General features: G+C 30.2%; 1 protein-coding gene across 1 annotated transcript; it reads left to right on the top strand.

Annotated features, from left to right (window-relative positions):
* The first annotated feature begins 2,804 nt into the window (after window positions 1-2,804).
* LOC115976526 (beta-glucosidase 24-like) lies at window positions 2,805-10,739 on the top strand. Its single transcript, XM_031097849.1, has 13 exons — window positions 2,805-2,963; window positions 3,085-3,154; window positions 4,953-5,011; window positions 5,387-5,462; window positions 5,585-5,662; window positions 5,749-5,836; window positions 6,712-6,967; window positions 7,237-7,352; window positions 8,247-8,464; window positions 8,579-8,610; window positions 9,589-9,691; window positions 9,820-9,928; window positions 10,571-10,739. The coding sequence occupies exons 1-13, from the start codon at window positions 2,805-2,807 to the stop codon at window positions 10,737-10,739; spliced, it is 1,533 nt and encodes a 510-aa protein (XP_030953709.1).
* Window positions 10,740-18,143: the final 7,404 nt, after the last annotated feature.

Raw genomic sequence — 18,143 nt, 5'->3', positions numbered from 1 at the left:
TCATGTCGATGTTCACATTATGTATTATTATGTGAACGTTGGACCGTCTCCATTCGATAATTAAACTGAAGATCATTTCTTTTGTCATTGTTATTTAAGTTTGCAAAGTCAAATAATGGATTACCTGAATACTTGCTACATTAGAGGTTCTCCAACTGTAATGGTCATACTAGTTCAACATTAATCTTGTGATTCTTGTCCCAAAAAATAAAAGTTACAATAGGGTCCTATACATATAGGTCAACTGTGTTTTTTTTTTTTTTTTTTAATGCGAATATATGGGTCAATTAACCTAAGACTAACAGTATAATCGTATAAAGGAGATAGTAATGGGAGTACTATAGTACAGTCTACAGAGAGTATACTAGTATAATACACAAAGTATAACGTGCCTATGTAGTCTTGGGCTTGAATATTCTAATGTGGCCCCTCAAATTCAAAAAGGATTTTGGAAAACCAGTTTGAGTTTGGACACAAGATCGATCACAAAAACATCCTGGGAATGTGATTTGGTGAAGAGGTTAGCGAATTGATAATAAATCAGCGTCGACATAATGAAATTGTAGAGGGTATTGAAAGAGGCGATGACAGAGAAAGAGGCAATCAATCTGAATATTAATATATAAGAATATATTTAAAATTTTGGTAACCCACTTTTTTTTAATTAAAAAAATCATCATAATCATGTGACATCTCTCCCTCTGTCTAGACTCTTGAGTAGAGTCAAGAGCATGTTTGGATTAATTTATGTTTTAAAAAATGTTTTCCAAAAGTATAAGAAATTGTTTTGGACATTGAAATTTTTTTTAAAATATATATATTTAAAAAGATGTTTTAAAAAAATTAATTCAAAAACAGTTATATAACAATAAAAATTGAAAATTTGTTTGGTTAAAAAAATTAGAACACATTTTTTTTTAAAAAATACCAACAAAATCTAAAATCCAAAAAAAAAAAAAAATCAAATTTTTTTTATGCAAATAAATATGAACTCACCAATTAACATCTCATGAAATTTCTAACGGAAATGTCTAAGATTTAAATTCCCTCTCCTCGGCCAGTTATCGAATTATTAAAAAAAAAAAAAACCAATACAATTTATTTATGGAATCAACTTATAAGGTTTCTATTTGTTATTCTTTTTTCTTGGAGGATAATTGTTTCAATAAAAAGGGAATGGGGATTCAAATCGTAATTATCATTGTAAAGAAAATCAGACAATGCCTAAACTATAAGTCTTTTGGCTGGGACTTAATATTCAATGATATCCATGTGTCAAAGACTCAAAATTGATGAAGTAACTTGTATTTAAATAATATTTCCTATATTTTTCTTTTTAAAAAATTAATATTTCCTATATTATTATGTTATTGTCCCTAACGCATGTAACTATTTAGACAATTTAAAATTTCTTAAAATTGCATTCTTTGTTTTGGTGCAAATGGAAATTAAATTATAAGTGCAGAAATTAGGTACAATATATTCTAGGGTAGCTAACACTCCAAGCCGCATGTCTACACTTTAGCTTACATCAAAATTAGTGTGATTCAAGTACATAACAAGAGTCTCCCTTCTTCTAATTCCTGCTTTAGCCTATAAATGTTAGAGAATAATGACCCTCCATTAATCATAGATCAGGGCACTGCAAAGATGACAATCAAAGCAAGAGTTAGCACTAGCAGTGAGGACTGAGGATAGCTTTTGAATGCCCAAATCGTATGCTATCAGAGAATTTGTGTGGCCTATTTGAATTCTGCAATCCATCTTTAAAAATGCACTCTGCAATTGTCATTCATTCATAAAGATCTTCTTCCTTATCTTTTGGACTTTTGAATTTTGCAAGTGAATGGAGGCATCAATTGAAAGGGAACAAAGATATAGGATTCTTTCTTCGCAATCTCAATTAGCTGAAAATACCTACCAATTGTACGTAGCATTAAAAAACTCATTCTTGTAAGTTGTAAGGTCAATAAAATATTCCATACACAATTTTTTATTTTTTATTTTTTTTGCAATAGTCATTCATTCATAAAAATATAAAAAAAATGCAATTGTCATTCATGAGTCATGACGATTTGATTGCTTAAGCACGTACTATCAAAATTTTAGAATAATAGATGCACATCAATGGTACGGTTTTGAATTTCATATTAGATTTTCTATTGAAAGTTTTGTGCTTTTGCGGTTGGACTTTTCTATTGACGGAATAAATATGTACATGTTTCAGCATATTCTCTAATTAGCCCTTAAAATATGTGGATTGACTAGGCTGGTTGATGCTAAATCCTGGCTATAGGTTTAGCCTGCAATGATTCATTTAGGTTCATTCGAAGTACATATTCAAATTTGATATGTATTCCTATTGCATTCTTGACGTAATGGCTATTCTAAAAGTATAAATTTTTATGGAGTGAAAGAGGAGCAAAGATTGGAGTTTTAGTTTCCAGAAAAAAGCTTTAAAAAGTGAAATTAATTATATATAATGTACAATAAAAAATATGTAAGAATCAATACCCTAGAAGTTATCTCTTTTTGGGACACAAAATTCTCTTTTATTTTTATTTTGTTTAATAGAAAGAATCTTTTATAACTTTGAAGATATCTATAATTGTACGTACAATGTCACACAATCAGTTGAAGACTACTATGATAACTAAAATATTGCCTATCCTTTTCCATGTATTTTTCTATCATTTATTTATTTATTTATTTTTTTAGATAAATTAGATTATAGTGTTCCTCACTTCCTATATAAAAAGCCAGCAGATTGCAGCTAGTGCTACACATGATAATCAAAATCAATAATGGCATTTCAAGGCTATCCAATCTTAGGCCTCCTAGCTCTTCTTGGCTTATTGATTAATGTCATTGCTGTTACACCAAGCTATGACACTACTTCACTCAATCGGAGTAGTTTTCCAAGAGGTTTTATTTTTGGGACAGCATCAGCAGCAGCTTATCAGGTAATTAAGTCACAATTTTCTCTATGCTAATTTGTATCATAATTTTTATTCAAACGTCCTAAGATGTCAAGCATATAATGAATATTATTATGTGCACACGTGTGTTCTTTCAAATTTCTAGCAAGAAGGTGCAGCAAAAGAAGATGGTAAAGGACCAAGTATATGGGACACTTACACTCATAGATATCCAGGTCTCTCTCTCTCCAACGATATGAAATTCTCTTATTTATGAGTAGAACTTATGACACTTGATAGTATGAGTTATCAATGAAATATTAAGTACAAGTTTGTCTTTCCATTCTTGATGCTCAATTCTCTGTACAAGTATTGGCATTATAATTTTTTTTTCTTTGTTCCTGTTTTCCACTGGAGAAAGTGTATACCAAATTTGACAACAAATTTCACATTTGTTGATGTGGCCATTTATAATTGATATGCCATAAAGTGATGTTAATGATGGTCCCAAATGACAATGATTTTGCCACCAATTTCATTCTGCCAACTCAACAAGATGTGAAAAAAAGTTGTGAAATTTGTTGTGCTTATAGCATTGCTCTTTTCACTGGCCTTGACCTTTAACTAGCTCTTGGGCACTTGAGTGTTCATAATGTTAGTATTACACATTTTTACATACATTTTGTTGCAACTGTCCTACGTGGCAGATTGTAAATAGTGGAGAAAAAATTGTGGGCTCATGCAATAGTAATAAACAATCAATTACAACTTATCATATAAGATAGTTGGGAAAAAAATGTGTGAAAGTATATAGTGCTAGCATTATGGTGAATATTTTTGTGTAATATTCTGTGTCTGAAGGCTTACTGTATTTAAAATGACACAAAAAAGAAGACGGTAATATTAACTACTCGGTAAGGAAAATGACAGGACTCAATGTCAGAGCAAACAAAACACTTCAAAATTGATAAGGAAAATTATCTTCTTTCCATAGGAAAACTAGGAAATTAATAAAGGCAATGAATGTTGTAACCATTGATCAAGTAAAGGCCATTAGTTGGTCCCCTTTAGATTTATGATGATATTTAATTTAAAACATAAAATAAATTTATTTTTAAGAAAGAGGATTTGTCGTTGTTTTAAAAGTCAGGGTCCAACACTTAGAGGATTAGGAAGCCATGGCTTCATTCAAAGAGTGTCGTGGGATTTTTATTTTTTTATTTTTTTATAGAGTTTCAATTTATGTCGCTAGCTTATGATGATTGTATTTTCTGATGATTGTCTCTGATGATCTCTTATTAAATTATCAAAAACTTTATTTGTTGAGATAACTGAAATTTTAATATATAGTAAACTCATGAAATTTGACAGTGTTGTTGTTTAGGGAAAAAAAAAAAAAAAAAAAACTCTCTCTCATATATATATATATATATATATATATTAGGACAATTTGAAATTCTCTAAAATTATTAGTGTAATTTCATTCTAAGATTTTTACAATTTCAACAATAAGTTATTTAGATTTTGTTATATAATTAATAACTTAAATAAATATCAAAATAATATTAATAATGTTTATATAAATATTGATAAGTTGACAATATCTACACCATTTATTTTGTTTTAACAATTATGATAGACTTTGAAGGGTTTGGTTTACCTTCAATACTTTTTTAACTGGACATGTTCTTTTATTTTTAAATATACATTGACAGGTGGTAGTGAGTTTTAAACTCCACCTTTTATTTAGTTAGTGGGTGATGTGACAGTCTCTTATTAAAACAAAAGGAGATTCCTTTTGAAAAAACATTAAAGGTAAGTCAAACCCGACTTTGAGGATACTCTTCCCCCACAATTGATTTTCTTTAAACAAAAAAAATAAATAAAGAAATAAAGAAGAAGGAGAAGAACACTATAGAGTGTAAAGTGTAAACATTTCTATTTTATGGCTCAAATTACTAGTTCTTAGAAAAAAAAAAAAAAAACCTCTTTGGTGTTCTCTGAATACAATATTAACTTATTATGAATTTGTAGGTAGGATAAAGGATGGTAGCAATGGAGATGTAGCTGTCGATCAATATCATCGGTACAAGGTATGTTACTCCATGTTCATAAAGAAAATTGAAAAGAAAGTGACTCGTATTAATTAGTATAGAAGTCGTGAATGTCAAGAGTTTTGTAACCCAATAGTATAACTTTGTTTCTTTTGTAAGTTAAAACATGATTCAAATCACCCCTCCCCTTCTTATTGCAGTGATTATCAAAGTGTAAATCAAAAAGTTCCTAATAAGTAGTGTGTTTTGACTTCTTTTACATTTTTTTGGGCCTAATTATGTTTGCCACATTGAACTGTTTTCTATTTGAAAGCAGTAAGCACATCTAATAAAATACAAGATAATCACAATATCAGAAATCTTCATTTAGATTTTTTAAAATAATTTTTATATCTTTTTTGCTATACATTCCAGGAAGATGTTGGGATTATGAAAGAGATGGGTTTAGATGCATATAGATTCTCAATATCATGGTCCCGAGTACTACCAAGTAAGATTGTCCTCTTCACAGTCCTCTATTTTCTAATTTAAAAGGTTAGATCCATCCATTGAATATTAGGTTTTGTGACCATATTATGTTCTTAACAATCTTATTTGTGGGACTAATTTCAGAAGGAAAACTATGCGAGGGTGTGAACAAAGAAGGAATCAAATACTACAACAACCTAATCAATGAGCTACTAGCCAATGGTCATGATGCATTCTTAAATTCCATCATGTGTCATCAACTTATCATGTGCTCATAATTCGCTATGGTTTGCTATGATTAAATGCAGGTCTACAACCCTTTGTGACCCTCTTCTACTGGGATCTTCCTCAGGCATTGGAAGATGAGTATGGTGGTTTTTTAAGCTCTCATATTGTGTAAGTAGTTAATTTTTATCTTATGATTGACCATTTTTTTTCATTGGAATTTTGATTAATATAAATTTCAAAAACTTTTATCATGATGATTTTTAAAATTTAAATTGGTGACCCATTTTCAATAAGGAATATGTTAACATCTAATAGGTTGTGGGCCTTAGGCCCACCTTATTTACTTATATAACATATATACTTGTACTACACACTCTTGAATAAAAGGAGGGCCCATTTGATGATTTTTTTAAAAAACATATGACCTATTTGTGAGGTTGCTAGCTCATTGTCTTACAAAAATATTGATTTTGATATCATTTACTAAGATTTAATCATTACAATTTTTTATGTGAAGTTATGATGTGACATGTTAAAATAATATTAACCTACAATTTCAATAAGACATTTAACTTCCATTTTTTTTTTTTTTTTTGATAAGTCACTTAACTTCCATTTGTTTATGAGATAATCCTGTAATGAGTTATTTGACTTCCATTCAAATTAAGCAAAAAAGACTTCCATTCATTTGCAATATAACCCTTCTTCCAAATTCCAATGCGCTCCACTTATTAAGTCCACTAAAATGATATCGTTTTGAAAGTATATATATATATATATATATATATATATAAACTAATGGCAAGATTAGAGCAATTTAGACGAAATGACTAAATTAAATATATATTAAAATCAAAAATTAAAATTACAAATATGGATTTTAATATGTATAAAAGCTTTTTGTCATTTGGATATTCAGACCTTCTAGGTCATATAACTGAATCAGGCTAGCTAAAAATTTCGCGCTCAACGGATAAATGCACAATTAATTAGTGTAAGGCCAATTTCTAAATAGTTTGGGGACTTTTGTATGTTTATGTTAGGGATGATTTTCGGGATTATGCTGAGCTTTGCTTTAAGGAATTTGGTGATCGTGTTAAGCATTGGACCACACTAAATGATCCATGGAGCTACAGTCTAGGTGGTTATGCATACGGGGCGTTAGCACCAGGTCGATGTTCTGATTGGCAACAGTTAGGTTGCATCGGTGGAGATTCCAGGACAGAGCCGTATTTGGTGTCACACAATCATCTTCTTGCTCATGCATCCGCTGTCAAAGTGTACAAGCAAAAATATCAGGTTCCACATACTGTATTGTTTCTTTTCCATTTTAAAATGAACTCCATTCATTTTATACAAAAGACAATCTAAGTTACTTCATTAAAAAACTTCAAAATTTGCAAATTAAATTGCTTCTGTAAGAGTAAACATTTCTCTTTTTGGTTAGTGTGGGTTTGAACTTTAAATTAACTTTTTGTTATTTTTTGTTAAATCAATAAGTTGACAAAAATACAGTTATATTAGCTTGAGTATCTATGTATAATTAAGCAAGACTTTGCTAAGTGCAGGTAGCACAGAAAGGCATTATAGGTATAACCGTAGCTGTAAACTGGATGGTGCCATTTTCTGATGCGAGGCAAGACAAAATTGCCGCACGAACAGCGCTTGATTTCATGTATGGATGGTAAGTATACTAGAATTATAAGCAATTTTTCCCTTGCTGTTCATCGCTATCTATTTCCCTCTAACATTTTGGCTTAAAATTACTTATGCATACCGGTACTAATACATTACAATTAGCATCATGATCTAAGGTCAAATCGATCTATTGGTCATCAATCTAGCCAGAACAAATTGTATTTGTAATGTCGTAGGTCTAGTACATAATAATGACACATTTTGATATGTTATTTTAGGATTATTGTTAGTCTAATTAAGAGGACCAAATCTGTAGGTACATGTAGTTTTATTAAACAAGCAAACTAGGCATTGGCAGAGGAAGGGGGAGCTGGGAGATATTCCCATAGAATTTCATTTCCCCATACCCTTCTGCATTTATAAGTATAATTTAACATAGCTCAATAAATCAAAATATATTCAAGATACATTTTCCTAAAAAAAGATAAATTTATATAAATAATTAATGCATTATTTTTTCCTGTTATATTTCTTGTACCATATTAGTTCATTAATTCAAAGCATATTCAAGATACATGTTCCTAAAAATAGAAAACTAGTCCATTTAAAAAAAAAAAAAAAAGCTTTTATTTTATTTACCAAAACTAATCTAGAATTTTCTAGTATATAAATCTTATATTGAGTTCATTTTTATTTTTAATCAATATTATCTAAAAATTTTCCCATATATATTTTTTCTTTTCTTTTCTCTTTCTTTTTTTTATCTTTATTTTATATTTATCTTGCTATTATTTTCAAGTTTATTGGTAGTGAGATGAAGTTTTCCTTTAAACTAATTGAAACTACACAATTCTTAATTTGTTGTGGCTTTCTTTAAAAATCGTTTCAGACTTCTATTTGATTGGTAGTAGTTGCTTACAAAGAATAAAAATTGTGGCAGGTTTATGGATCCCCTAACCAATGGTGACTATCCACATAGCATGCGATATCTAGTTGGCGATCGATTACCCAAATTCACGAAAGAGCAATCTAAGCTAGTAAATGGTTCATTTGATTTTCTAGGGCTAAACTACTATACTGCTAATTATGCAGCCTATCAAGATTACTCCAAAGCTGAAAACGCAAGCTACATAACAGACTCGCAAGCTAATCTTTCTTGTACGAACTCAAGCATTTGGAGCTATGATACAGATTTTTTTATCTAACTCATATCTACTAACAAGACCATGCTTTTTTTTTTTTTCTTTTTTTGTTTTACTTTTGTTGTGGTAGCTGATCGAAATGGGATCCCCATTGGTCCAGAGGTGCGTATGACATACATAAGATTGATACCAATCTCAAAATGGTTACAAAAGTTTGATGCGTGCTTTTTTTCTGTTTTTATTTTTTCTTGCCCGCCTTCCATTGTATTTTAATCTTCACACAAATTAGAGATATATATATATATATATATATACACACAATATAACAATTATGTGAGATGCGTATATTATTTATTTGTATAGTTTATATGAATTTTTTCGGACTATTGGATTTTTTAAATGTCAAGTGTCTCATGTCTTGTTAAAAATTAGTATGATTTGAAGGATTTAGAAGGGAGAGTAGCTAAAAGACATTGTTTTTTATTTTTATTTTTTTTCTAAAATGTAAAAGTAATTGAATTAGGAAAAAAACTTTGCAAAAATGATGAATAATATTATTGTTTATTAATAAATATTAAATTCTAATTTTAATTTTAGAATATATACATAAGGACCACCTTTTAACCTCCCTAAAAATTGTTTTCAAATGACAAAAATTTCTAAATATACTATAATTAATTAACAAACTATCATATAATGATTTTAATTTGATTAGAAAAATCCGTACAAATTTTCAGAATAAATAAAATCCTATTCTAAAGCCAAAAGAGTTCCAAAAATTATAAAAGTAACATGAATAATCTTGCAAGGACCATGCTCAACATCCTAGTCCTACCTTATGTCATGCATATAAGCGACACATATAGAAAGTTAATTTCAATCTTAAAGTTCCTTTTTTTTTTTTTTTTTTTTTTTTTTTTTGGAGAATCCAATCTTAAAGTTAGAACTACTATATTCCACCCTAAGGAAATATATATATATATATATATGTTTGTATGCTTGGAAAACATCTCTCTCTTTTGTCTAATTAGATGTTGGCAAACCAAAATAGCAGTAGTACTTCACAAATTTGAAGTTTTTTTGGAACACTTCTTGAAAATTCGTACAACAAACTCCATTTTCTTTAAAATGAATTTTCAGGCTGCTTCAAATTGGCTCTATGTCTATCCAACTGGAATTCGAGACCTTCTGTTATACACAAAGATAAAGTATCACAACCCACTAATTTATATTACCGAGAATGGTACTTCTCTTTTCTACTTTCCAATTATGGTCACATAAAGTTATGATACTAATTGTAGAAATACAAAATTTGAAAGGAATGATAATTTGGTGTCTATTTAAATCTAAAAATCTACCACTATATTATAGGAGTTGATGAGTTCAATGATGCCTCCTTGTCGCTTGAGGAAGCCCTTGAAGACTACCACAGAATTGATTATTACTATAGTCATCTTCACTATCTTCATAGTGCTATCAAGTAAGTACTTAAAAGTTGCTATGACTTTTGAGTGGAGTTGTGGTGTGCCTTTGTGTTAGAACCCTTTTTCCTCTCCCTTGTGTGTGTGTGTTTGTTTCTCAAAAAAAAAAAAAAAAAAAAAAGTAAGTAATTAAGAACCTTCTCAAAAAAAAAAAAAAAAAAAAAAAAAAAAAAAAAAAAAAACCCAAAGAGTAAGCAATTAAGAATTGATTATTACTATAGTCATCTTCACTACCTTCATAATGCTATCAAGTAAGTAATTAAGAACTTTCTCAAAATAACAAAAGAGTAAGCAATTAAGTAGATCTCTACCATTGCACACCCTTGGTGCAATAGTCACTCCACAAGTATAAGTGCTTGTGGGGTATGAGGGGTAAGGACCGGGGTTTAAGTCTCTAGGAAGGAGTTTTACACACATATACACTTAAATTAGATTAGATTAGAAATTCTATCTTGTAAAAAAAAAAAAAAAAGATCTCTCTCTCTCTCTCTCTCTCTCTCTCTCTCTTATAGATCCACTATTTAATATTGTTTTATTATTACCAATCACAATATGTCATATTAAAAATTGTGAAAAAATAAAAATTTTGATGTGGCTAAAGTCTAATTGATACTTTATTTTTATTTTTATTTTTTATGTAGGGACGGTGTTAATGTGAAAGGATTCTTTGCGTTTTCATTGTTGGACAAGTTTGAATGGGATGTAGGTTACAGTGTTCGGTTCGGCATCAATTATGTAGACTACAAAAATGGGCTAAACAGACATCGCAAATTGTCCGCCCATTGGTTTAAGAATTTCCTCAAGAAATAGCCATAACAGATTATGGATGATACCCAAATTATCTAATAGCATCAAACCATCACCAAACTATAAACTTTAAGATCATCTATTCTCTATTTTTTTCTTTTATTTCTCTGAATAATGTTTGTATTTAATAAAAAATAATAATAATATTGTCACTCTTTACAAACTCAAATAATATTTCTTAAATTATATATATATACAAACACACAGAGACGGATCAAGGATTTTAAGCTAGCGGAGCCCGGAGTATAAAAAATAAATTAATAATAAAAAAAAAAACTTCAAATAGGCATCTATATAGTATTAAAAAATTATAAGTACAAAAAATCGTTAATTTCTAATTACATTAAGATGCAATCACCTACTAACAAAAACAAAAACAAAATAGTATTTTTTTTTTTACTACTAGATTGGTTAGGATTTTTTTTTTTTTTGGTTGAAGTTAAAGCATTCACAGTGGTGGTGCTAAAATATTTTAGCTTTTAGTACCTCAAAAAAACTACTTTATTTATTTTACCACCTCACTTTACAATACACTCAATATCAAATGTTTTTTTTTTTATTTCATTTAAAATAATATAAACAACTCATTAAACAACTTGCTACAGTCAATTGGTACTTATACTAGTTTACTGTAGTTGCAAAAAATTTAGCTTTAACTTCTCCAATAACACATAATTTTTTGATTCTTTGATGGTAAAATAGTTTTTTTTTTTTTGGGTTAAAATACAATCACTATTGTTAATGTTTTATTTTTATTTTTATTTTTTTTTAATTTTATTAAGTTTTTGGGTTGGATAGTTGCTATTTGGGTTAAGTTAGATAAGTTAATTGTAGAAAATGGGACTTAAAGTTTTGGAAGGGAATCCAACTAAAAAAAATGAAATATATAATAACTATAAAAAAATACAAAATAAAAAATTGGACGGGCCAGGCCCACCTAGGTCCGTCCCTAGCTATATATATATACCACATGCATAAGAAGGCTTTCCGACTTATTTTGGCATCTCACACAACAATTTGGAATCTTGTCGCTTGTTGTCAAATTCTCCTCGTGACTGTAAGCATCATGTTCTTGAATGCCCTGTCGGGCAAAATATTATACAAATACTGGGCTTACTTAAATAAGTGTTAGTTCTTCTGCTTTGTCTGTTTGTTTGTATTTTTGTTAATTGAAGTCAAAGATGAATTGATGGTAGCCTTTTGTGGATGCTAAACTATTTGCTTTTTACCGGGATTTTGTGTCGTACGTTAGAGCATTCACGGTAAGAAAGCTAAAAATATATACTTTTTAGTAATTTAAAATATTATTTTATCTATTTTAATACCATACTTTATAATAAATCCAACATTAAAAGTTTTATTTTAACATTCAACACATTATACGAGGCATTTTGAGAGTATTGGTTGCTAAATTGACTTTTTAGTCAATTTAGCAACCTTAAAATTCAATTTAACAACCTTTGAGCATTACCATCAGGTGTGTCAAATATTAAATATTTGGTATTTGACGCATTAAACACTACTATTCAAGCTTGAGAGCATCAACACTGGAGAATGCAAATGCCAAATGTAAGGAGAATTTGACATTTCAAGCCCCAAAGTGCTCAGCATCTAGTAATGCAAAACCCAAATATTGCAAATTTTTTTGCAATACTGCTACAATGTAATTCTACATGTAGAATTGCACTGTAGTACAATTGTAAAAGAAAATATTAATATTTTATCTCTGTCTCTCTCATCTCTCATCTCTGTCTCTCCATCGCTAAAGTTTCACCAGATTGCAACCCACAGCACAGCCAACCCAGCACCACAAATCAGACACCAAACCACCGCTGTAGCCAGACACTGAACCACCATCGCTACCCAGCAACCCAAGCAAAAAAACCCAGCACCACAACCACCATCGCTACCCAGCGACGCCATTGAGCACGGCCAAACCTATAAATTTGATCTTCATAACCAACAAAAACCCACCAGAGCACAACCAACAAAAACCCACCAGAACATAACAACCAACAAAAACCCATATCATGAATTCACGATCCACAACCCACGATCCACAACTGGAGCATAGACCGAAGCACAATCAAACCTAGATAAGTAATAGAGAAGTGAGACAGGAGAGAGAGAGAGGAAGTGAGCACAGACTAGAGCACAATCAAACCAAAAAATGTTTTTTATGTTTGCTTCTAGACTTAAAAAATAATATTTGAATAAAATGGTAAAATAATAGAGTTTTGGAATGCTAGAGGTATTGTAAAATGGTATGATATAATGATAAAGTTATTTTTTAGGATGGTAAAATAGAGTAGAATTGGAATTTCGGGATGCTAATGCTCTTATGAGGTGTTCCAAATGTGTCAAAATTTTGCAACATGTTATAGTACCATGGTAACTTTGCACGGTATGGAACAATATAGCAAATGGGTTTATTATTTTTTTTTATTAAGCTTTCTCTCTCATCTCGATTAAAATATTAAGCTTTCTCTCTCATCTTGATTAAAATATCTCTTCATCTTCACCGACCAATATCTGTTCTCTCTCTCACTTTCTTGTTCAACCATTTCTTTGCATGATGATGATGATGATGGGGGAGGTTTTTTTTTTTTTTTTTTTTTTTTTTTTTTTTGGTGATTGTGGCCGCAACAATTTTTTCTAGTTGTTGTTGTTGTTGATGACGACAACAATGACGGGGAGGAATTTAATATATTATTTTAATGTGTTGTAAATATTATTTTAATGTATAGAATTGAAGAATAAAATATCTGATAAATGAAATATTGTAAAATGATATGGTAAACTAATAAAGTAGGTTTTTAGTGTGTCAAAATGACATTTTTTATAAAACACTTGATGGTAATGCTCTTATTGGGGATGCTCTTAGGCGCTTTGGTGATGTGGCTCATTTGTGTGCATTTTGTTTCTATAGGGTGAAGGGTGTGTGAGCCTTTTTTTCTTATTTTTATTTTAAGGAGTCGTTTTCAACTATTTGTTTAAGATGTGATTGTCACCTATATATTTAATTTGTTTTACTTAATTAATCTAAAATCAATTCAAGGGGTCTTTCAATTAATTAAGGCAAACTAATGTCTTCGAACCAAGGATTCTTAGATTCAGAAGTTTGGTTATGGAAGGTGGAAGGAGAAGATGTTAGGCACCCCCACTGGTGAAGCTAGAGGCGAGGGGGCCGTGACCCCCCTAAGTTTTGAAAGTTTACGTTAATAATAGTACTTTAAAAAAAATTATGTGAGCGTTTGGTTTCAGTTGAAACCAACGTTCACATTTTTATTTCCGCGTTTCTGTCCTTTTTTTTTTTTTCAGCACATGAACAGTAAATTTACTGTGCAGAGACAAAAATTACTGTTTATGCACTGTATCAATACTGTTCACGTACTGTAGCAGTACTGTTCACGTACTGTAGTAGCACTGTTCATACATTAAAAATATTAAAAATGGGTCTCACGATACTTTTCACACATTTAAAAATTATTTTGCTACAGTGTTTTCAGTTTTCAGTTTTCAGTTTCAGCAACAATAAGCTCAATCCAAAGAGGCCCTATATGAAAAATTAGGAAAGAACTTAAACACTGGCTCCTCCGAAGATTTTTGACCCAAAAAAAAAAAAAAGTGTGCACATTTCAGTCCTAAGAAGTAAAAAAATCCAGCCTGTCCTATGGACTTTGGCCCATAAACATATTTGCAATTAAAAAAAAAAAAACTCAAATCCCTTCTTCATGAGGATTATTTGTCCTAATTAAATTAGGACTCTAAAATCCAAATAAATGCACATAAATCCTGAAACTAGCTTTACAAAACACTACCCAAATTTCACAAGTCACGGGACTTTACTCCCAAAATAAAATCTAAATTTAAAAAAAAAAATAAAAATTTGCCCTTACACCTTCATCTAAAACCGTGCAAGTGGGACACCGATCAGTGATCCCTTTAAGTCTTTGACGCCATTGAAGTCCTAAGCAGTTGAGTTTGAGTGGTGAGCCGTACGTCTCTTTCTCGTTCTCTACTTCTGCTACTTTTTTACTTTTGTTTGAGACAAGTTCCAATTTTTTTTGGAAAGAAGAGTAAAGTTGTCTTTGACGTTTTGCTAATATAGAGAAAAGTACAGGTAATGAATTAATTTTGTGGTTTGAAGTTAAAATTACCACTAGACCAGACTAGAGTAGGCTTTATTTTATTTTATATTGTTTTATTGAGTTTGTGGTTTCAATTAAGCTATTTATCACCAACGGCCTAGTTGTCCGGGTGATACCTGGTACCTTATCTGTTCGTTTAATTTGGGGGTTCAATCTTTTGCAATAACAAATTATTTAGCAAAAAAAAAAAAATTAAGCTATTTATCAGTAGACTCTTTTAACAGTAGTATTTATTATAATTTGATAATAATACTTTTTTATTTTATTATTTGAAAACAATAATACATTTTTGTTAATTGTTTGTTTAATTGAGAAATTAAATTATTGTTAGACTTGTTTATTCTATAGGAATTGAAGATTATAAAATTTAATATTCACATTTATTTTTTGAGGATGCTAAGTATTTTTAACACACACACATAGGAAGAGGTGAGAATGTTTTAAAAAAATTGACAGTAGTATATATTCAAAATGGTCAAACTCTTGGATACTCAACATAGGTTTTAAACATTTTTAACTCACACTTATTTTCCAATATAGGATTAACACACTGTTTTTTCTTTTGAGAATACTAAGTATTTTTAACACACAAAAAGAGGGGAAAATGCCTTAAAAAAATATTTATATTTTCTAATTATGAATAATTTACGGAGAACCAGCTACCATTAATTGATGAATGTTTTAAAAGAAGAAGTGTTTTATATTTAGAGGTTAATGTCCAATCTTCTATCTCAAATGTTGAAACTGCAATTGCTAGAACACCTAAAACAACTCAAAGATTTGAACCTAAAGAAATAACTGTTGTTCCTATAAGTGATTGCTAAGGAATTTAGTTCAAAATCAATTACAAATAATTTTAATGTCATGAAAGAGCAAAGGGCACAACTTTGTTGGGTTAAATTTAATTTATGAAATAAAAATATTTTAGGTTTTTTTTTTGGTTAACTTAAGAACTTTATTGTATTTACCTTGGCCCCTCCTAGGAAAAATTCATGGCTTCGCCATTGGGCACCCCACACCGTCTATCCAAAAGATAATACATTTTTTAATTTAATTCTAATGTTAACATTTTAGGGAAAACAAATAAAATACTTGGCATTTGATTTTGAAAAAGTTTTGTACAAAATATATATATATATATATATACATATCATGTGAATATTTATTTACTTGTAAAATAAATAGTTAATATTTATGGCAAAAATTTATTTTAAAGCAAAACATGTGAGTAGTGTGTGTGTATATAACATGTAAAAGAATTTACTATGTTGTAAGAAAATAATACATATAGCTAGCATGTGAGTATTTATTTATTACATATTTAACATATGATTATGTACATAAAATAAAAGATAGGAGATGAAAGACGTTACATTTTAGTACTTTAATCTCCAAATTTTCATTCTCATGCACAGACACAATGAACCAAAATATTAGTGCAAATGGGAGGGGGGAATATATTAGCTTGATAGGGATCTATTGGTCAATGGAAATGAACCATAAACACAAACCTATAAAAAAAATAAGTGCAATTTCAAAAGGTTCAAAAAAACTTGTATAAAAAGAACCATCTAATTTTCTTTTGGAAAGATAAGCATTTTCTTGAACCAAACTTTAAAGGAACCAAACTTTTAAAATAAGTATTTTCCACTTTTTGACCTTGATTTTGGCTGCTGTTTGGAGGTCTTTGGTAGCTCATATTTCTTTAAAATTAGTGTTTTTGGAAAGTTCTAGATGTTTAGTTTTCATAGGATCTGACCTCATGAAATTTGAAGCTATGGTTGTCGAGATATTATATCTAGAAGGGAGGTGACGCAACACAAAAAATTTAATTGCACTATTCTTGAAAAATTCATTTCACCCAATCCAAAGAAGATATTGCCAGCCATTTTTATGGAAGGTAGCTAACCCATCATGCTTCAATCTATTCCAAGTGGTTCACACCAGTTGTGGCTGGATTTGTATAGTTAATTGCACGAAAAGGCCCAAAAAACAACCATTTTACTTGAAAAATAATATATTTAATCAGGATTTTGGTATTTTCAATATATTTTATCCATTTTTAAATCCAATTTTGGTCTGTGAACTATCATTTCGAAGGAAATTTTATGATATTTAAGATGGTCGAGTATTTATCTCAAACAGTCAATTGGATCAAAAAGTCAAAATTTTGACCAATCCCAGTTAAGATTTAGTCAACATTGGTCAAACTTAGCCAAAAATAGCAAGTTTGAGATTTTAAAATCTTGGATGGTTTGTTTTGACATTTGATGAGCATGAACATGACCTTTTTCATGTAGTTCTCTATTTTTGGTTTTGAAAATGCAATTTTCACATTTTTAGGGTCTAAATCAGCATTTCTGACACATTAATCGGGATTGGATAAAATATGGTATATATTGACACCTTTTAATACCAATTTTATTTGAATAGAGTATGAAGCGACAGAGTATGAAGAGAGTGAAACAATTATAAAAATTAATATTGATAGGTACTTATACTAAAATAGAATATAAAAAATAGGTAGTTATACTAAAATAGACATAAAATTTATATTTTAAGGAAATAGAATTTAGAATTGATAATTTGATATGGGTGTTTTGAAAAAATGATTAAATAAAATAGAAAAATGGGTTCTTATGCTAAAAATATAAAATAGATAAAAAAAATTGATAATTTAATGAATTAGAGTTTAGAATAGATAATGTGGGGACACAATCTATTTGTCCGCTTTGGGGATTTTCACCTCACCTCAGGCCAAGGGCTTACCTTGTAGCCGATATTGGATTTTGGCTTGACACCCGCACGGCTTTGTTCTCTTAGTGAGTGTGGGCATGCTCATTGTGCAAGAGTCCCACATCGCTTAGAGAAGCGCTCCCCCTATGCCTTATAAGCTTGTGCTAAAGGCAATAGGGTACCACTACTACACGTGTGGGCATGCTCATTGTGCAAGAGTCCCACATCGCTTAGAGAAGCGCTCCCCCTATGCCTTAGAGAAGCGCTCCCCCTATGCCTTATAAGCTTGTGCTAAAGGCAATAGGGTACCACTACTACACATGTGTAGTAGTGGTACCCTATTGCCTTTAGCTTCCCCTATGCCTTATAAGCTTGTGCTAAAGGCAATAGGGTACCACTACTACACATGTGTAGTAGTGGTACCCTATTGCCTTTAGCACAAGCTTATAAGGCATAGGGGGAGCGCTTCTCTAAGCGATGTGGGACTCTTGCACAATGAGCATGCCCACACTCACTAAGA

This window comes from Quercus lobata, chromosome 1 (assembly GCF_001633185.2).
Source record: "Quercus lobata isolate SW786 chromosome 1, ValleyOak3.0 Primary Assembly, whole genome shotgun sequence".
Classification (NCBI taxonomy): domain Eukaryota; kingdom Viridiplantae; phylum Streptophyta; class Magnoliopsida; order Fagales; family Fagaceae; genus Quercus; species Quercus lobata.
This window is presented reverse-complemented; position numbering and strand designations above follow the sequence as displayed.

Bases quoted from the DNA above. Each gene is read 5' to 3' on its own strand.
- LOC115976526 (XM_031097849.1), top strand. From the start codon at position 2,805: ATGGCATTTCAAGGCTATCCAATCTTAGGCCTCCTAGCTCTTCTTGGC. The intron at 3,155-4,952 runs GTCTCTCTCTCT...ATGAATTTGTAG, and splicing joins TTACACTCATAGATATCCAG to GTAGGATAAAGGATGGTAGC. The intron at 5,463-5,584 runs GTAAGATTGTCC...GACTAATTTCAG, and splicing joins ATGGTCCCGAGTACTACCAA to AAGGAAAACTATGCGAGGGT.